The sequence below is a fragment of the Hibiscus syriacus genome, unplaced genomic scaffold (assembly GCF_006381635.1).
Source record: "Hibiscus syriacus cultivar Baekdansim isolate YM2019G1 unplaced genomic scaffold, ASM638163v2 tig00111758_pilon, whole genome shotgun sequence".
Classification (NCBI taxonomy): domain Eukaryota; kingdom Viridiplantae; phylum Streptophyta; class Magnoliopsida; order Malvales; family Malvaceae; genus Hibiscus; species Hibiscus syriacus.
The window spans coordinates 1,088,628-1,094,127 of record NW_024063170.1 but is presented as its reverse complement, the minus strand read 5'-3'; the positions used below and the strand labels follow the sequence as shown (position 1 = coordinate 1,094,127).

General features: G+C 37.0%; 1 protein-coding gene across 1 annotated transcript; it reads right to left on the bottom strand.

Moving 5' to 3' along the window:
- Positions 1 to 202: 202 nt before the first annotated feature.
- On the bottom strand, positions 203 to 4,357 carry LOC120169336. The gene is made up of 3 exons (XM_039177503.1): positions 4,182 to 4,357; positions 3,952 to 4,094; positions 203 to 360 (listed from the first exon to the last, which is right to left on the bottom strand). Exons 1-3 carry the CDS (start codon positions 4,355 to 4,357, stop codon positions 203 to 205), a joined length of 477 nt encoding a protein of 158 aa, XP_039033434.1.
- Between the last annotated feature and the right edge of the window lie 1,143 nt (positions 4,358 to 5,500).

Genomic DNA, 5,500 nt, shown 5'->3' with positions numbered 1-5,500 from the left:
AATAAGGCACCTCAATTTATATGGTGGTGGCAATGTTGCGGTGGAGGTGCTTGCAGTTCCACGCCTGGTACGTTTCCTTAGTGGTGTGGGGTTGGATTTTGGAGATGTTGAATAGTTATGTGTAATAGAGGTATTAACGCACCACCTGAAGTCTTGATATGATGGCGAGTTCTACACATGGAATGAGGCTTTGGTGTTTCATCTAGACTAGGGGCTGAATGAGACGGCTTATCAGGAACACCATGAGATGGGGGCTGGGTTGAGGGTCTGGCACGGGCTCAGCATCAGCAAGATCGACATCATCAGGCTCAGGGGTTGCCTCAGTATCGACAAATGCTGGTAGAATTTCATTAGGGAAACCTGAGAAATTCTATTCCACGTGAGGGAGCATCTTCTGAAAGATTGACTCCACAACAACATCCCTATGCTTGACGTAGATAAATAAATTCTTTATATCACCCATGAGAACATTGTTTGGACAGATTTTTTGAGGGCAGGTAGTCTTTTCTCGGCATTACGAGGTTTCTTCCTCAGACTTCTCAGTATTGGTTGCCTTGGATTTGGGGTTAACCAGTTCCAACAGAATGGGTAGCCGTGATCTTGTGATGGCCGACACTCCAGATAAAATTTCATCAAAACCGCTTTCAATCACCTTCAATTTTTGACACAATGTCGTGATAAGATTCTAGAACACCAATGCACTAGATTTCTTTCCTAAACACTCATGAACTTCCTCAACAATTATTTGATCAATATCAATTGAATGAGTAACCATAATAGAATGTAATAACATTAGACGTGGAAGGGTTACTCTCGCATTATGGGAAGTTGTCATTAACTTGTGTTTCATGAAGTGGTTCCACAATTTTGCGTGAGGTTAGAGACACTTCCGGTTGACAGAAAAATGACCATCTTGATGGCTATTCCATTCGGTGTTCAGCAAACACAAATCTTCGAGTATACCATCTTACATCGCACTATCGACTTTATTTTCAAAATCAACACGTTGATCAACTACGTCCTGTAAGTGAAAATAACGGTTAATCATTGACAATGTAAAACAAATATAGTGACCTTTAACAAAAACAAAATTTTTGTTTGGTTTTGAGATTTTAGCATAAAAATCTTTAACCAACAAGGCGTTGACTGAATTGGGATGTCACGTAAACTTTTGTTATTTGTGTGGTTCGATAATGTCCATGACATTTGGCCCTAAATCGTCATCTTACTCCTCGGTGAAAATAAACCCCAACTCAAAAAAAAGTTTTCAATTTTTAAAAATTTTGGAATCGCTCATTCGTAGCTTCACCCACGAACTGTTCAGGAAGATTTCTTTCATCTATTTAGGGTCGCGTTCGTACCATTTTTTTACCTGTTTGGAAGAAGAAAGAACAAAAAGTTGAGAGCTTTGTTTGCAATATTGGCATCGATATAGAGGGAAAGAAAGAAGAAGAAGATGAAAAGTTAAAAGAAATAGTGAAAGAGAGAATGAGTGGACGATTAACAAGAAGTGAGTGGATGAGGTGAAATAGGTATGTGAAAAAGTAAACTATAAACATTAAATGAGGGGTAAAAGGACAATTAAAAAAATGGAAATAAAATAAAATAGAGGAATAAAGTGTAAAAAGAATATTTCCTCCTTAATTTTTTTTCTTCCATTGGTAACCTCTTCATCGGGTAGGTATGAGCTCTGGTGGGTTCTTACAATACAAAATAATTTGTAAATATCCATGAATAATAAAAATAAAAATAAGAAAAATAAAAATAAATTCTTTATTTATGCACAAACAACAAAATCCAATGATGTGGCATTGAAATTTGGTTCACGGGACAGGCACACTCAGACGTCGTGCAGGTAAAGCACTGACTTGTCGCGCAAAGGTGGAGCTCCATTGTAAACTTTCAAGCACTGACCATTAACTTTAAAGATCATTCCATCATCTATATTTTTTATATCAAATGCTCCATGAGGGTGGACGTGATACACCTCAAATAGTTCTGACCATATAGATTTGAGCTTTCCAGGGAAGAGTTTAAGCCTTGTATTATAAAGTAATACATGTTAGCCAACATGAAAATGTCGTGGTATCAACTTTTGGTCATGCCACTTTTTGGTCTTTTCTTTGTATAACTTGGCATTCTCATATGCTTGTACCCTGAACTCTTCCATCTCATTAAGCTCAAGCAGTCTTTGGTCCCCATCTAATTGAACATTAAAATTTAGCCTCTTAATGGCCCAACACACTTTGTGTTCTAGCTTAATAGGGAGGTGGCATGCCTTCCCATACACTAACTTAAAGGGTGACATGCCCAGATGAGCCTTAAAAGTTGTTCTATATGCCCAGAGTGACTAGTCTAACTTTGGTGACCAATCATTCAACCTCGAATTCACTATTTTTTCTAAGATCTACTTTATCTTACAGTTGGATATTTTAACTTGGTCATTCGTATGTGGATGATATATCGTGGCAATCTTGTGACAGACTTCATATCTTCTCAATGCCTTGACAATCAACTTGTTATCAAAGTGGGTTCCCTCGTCACTAATGATGGCTCGACGCACTCCAAACGAGTAAATATGTTATTGTGTAAAAACTTAAGCATGGTTTTGGAATTATTATTTGATGTTGCAATCACCTCCACCCACTTGGATACATAATCCATATCAAACAATATGTACAAATCACCACAAGAAGATGGGACTGGTCCCATAAAATAAATGCCTCGAACATCAAATAACTCAATTTCTAAAATGCCTTGCAATGGCATTTCATGTCACTTGGATATGTTCCCAGTGCGTTAGCATCGATCACAAGACTTGTAAAATACATAAGCATCTTTGAACCATGTTGTCCAATAAAATTCTGATTGTAGAACATTGGTAGCGGTCATCGCTCCTAAAAAAATGGCCTCCACTTGGGGTCGTGTGACAATGTTATAGGATGTCTTGTTGCTTCTCTTCAGTTACACATCGTCTAATGATTTAGTGTGCATAATGCTTGAATAAATATCGCTCATTCCAAAAGTAGAACTTTGCATCTTGCTTGAACTTTTTCTTTCCCCTGCCTGTTCATTTCAAAAGGTAGTATACCAATAACAAGAAAATTAACAAGGTCATCATACCACAGGATTACCGTGGCATATAAGATTTTCTCATCACATAATTCTTCTTGAATATATACAATGTCAGGGCATTCATAATTGCTTTTTAGCCTAGATAAATGATCGTCAACTTGATTCTCAATACATTTTCTATCTACAACCTCTAAGTTAAATTCTTGAAAAAGTAAGATCCATCTAATAAGTCTAGGCTTGGTATCCTTTTTGTTCACTAAGTATTTTATAGCTGAGTGATCAGTGTGAACAATAACCTTAGTGTCTATTAGTTATGGTCTAAACTTATCAAATGCAAATACCATGACAAGCAATTCATTCTTGGTGGCTGTGTAATTCATTGGGGCCTCATTCAAGGTGCGACTAGAATAATATATAACATGAAAAACTTTACCTTGGTGTTACCCCAAAATAACTCCTATAGCATAATCACTTACGTCACAGATCAACTCAAATGGTGATGTCTAGTCTGGAGGAACTACAATGTATTGAAATCAATCGTTACTTCAGCTCAGTAAATGCACCTGGGCAAAACTTGTTGAAGACAAAGAGTTGATTTTGTTTAAGCAAGGTACATATTGGCTTAGACATTTTAGAGAAATCCTTGATGAATCTTCTATAAAAGTCTGTGTGTCCAAGGAAACTCTTGATGCCCTTGGTAGAGGTAGGTGGAGGCAATTTTGCAATTACTTTAATCTTAGCTTAATCCACCTTAATGCCCTTATGGGATATCTTGTGTCCTAATACAATGCCCTCAGTCACCATGAAGGGACATTTCTCCCAGTTCAAAACCAAGTCATCCTCCTGACATCTTTTAAGAACTTTTTTCCAAATTACCAAGGCATAACTCTAAGTTATATCCAGAAACAGAGAAATCATCCATGAATATCTCAAGAAAGTCCTCAACCATGTCAAAAAGATGATTTGGATGCAATGCTGAAAAGTTATTGGGGACATTACAGAGTCTAAAAGGCATCATCCTAAAAGAGAAAGTGCCATAGGGATATGTGAATATGGTCTTCTCTTAGTCCTATGGTGCGATGACAATTTGATTGTACCCATAATACCCATCTGAAAAGCAATAGATTGCTTTGCCTTCCAATTGATCCAATATTTTATTGATGAAGAGTAGAGAAAAATGGTATTTCTTTGTAGCATTGTTGAGCTTACGATAATCCATGGATATCTTCCAACCAGTGATAGTGCGCATAGGCAATAGCTCATTATCTTCATTGGTTACCATAATTGTGCCACCTTTCTAGGGCACACACTAGACAAGGCTCACCCATGAGCTATTAGATATGGGGTAAATCTCTCCAGCATCAAGTCATTTGATTATTTCTTTCATCATAACTTTCTTCATAATCAGGTTGAGTCTTCGTTGTGGTTCTATTGAGTTGCCATGGTATTCTTCTAGCAGGATCTTATGCATACAAATCATGGGACTAATCCTATTCAAATCAGCCATCGTCAATCCAAGTGCTTTCTTATACTACGAAAAAACACTTATCAAACTTTGTTCTTGGTTAGTAGTAAGGCTAGAGGAAATAATCATAGGTAAAGTATTATAACTACTCAAACAAACATATTTAAGATGCCCTGGAAAAGGCTTTAGCTCTAGGGTAGGTGCATGCAATATGATGGCTTATCAAATGGTTCAAAGTGCATACCTGATCTAGCAAGTAGTAAGCTAGATTACTCTACCCCAGCTTGCAATTTTTCATGCTCCTCTATGCTTTCATCGTCATTAGGTCATTCATAGTCTACTAGCTGAATCAAATTGTTTTGGAAAAGTTGTTCGATTTATTCTTCAATCAAGGAGTTCATTTCAAAAATGACTTGGCATTCTTCAGAGTCATCAACATACTTGAGAGTACGAAAAACATTCACAGTCACACACTGGTTGAAAACTCTCATATTAAGTTCACCTTTTTTACAATCAATCAAAACATGACCAGTAACTAGGAAAGGCCTACCCAAGATAATAGGCACATTGGCATCAACTTCACAATAAAGGATAAGGAAGTCAACTGGGAACACAAATTTATCCACCTTCACTATGACATCTTCGATTCTCCCTTCAGCTCTAAGATATGATCGGTCGGTAAGTTGTAAAATCATAGAGAAGGGTCTGGCATTTCTCATGCCAAGCTTCAAGAATATAGATTTTGTAATGAATTTCAAACTTGAACCAAGATAGCATAGTGCCTTTCCAACTAATTTAGCTCCTATAGAACATGGAATAACAAGGCAGTAACTTGCTCAATGCGGAACAATATTATTTTGTCGTGGCAACTATCTCAACTTCTTAACTTTCCTCTTCTTGGTGCAAATTTCCTTAAGAAATTTGGCCTAAGTAAAAATTTGCTTAATGGCTTCCAAGAGA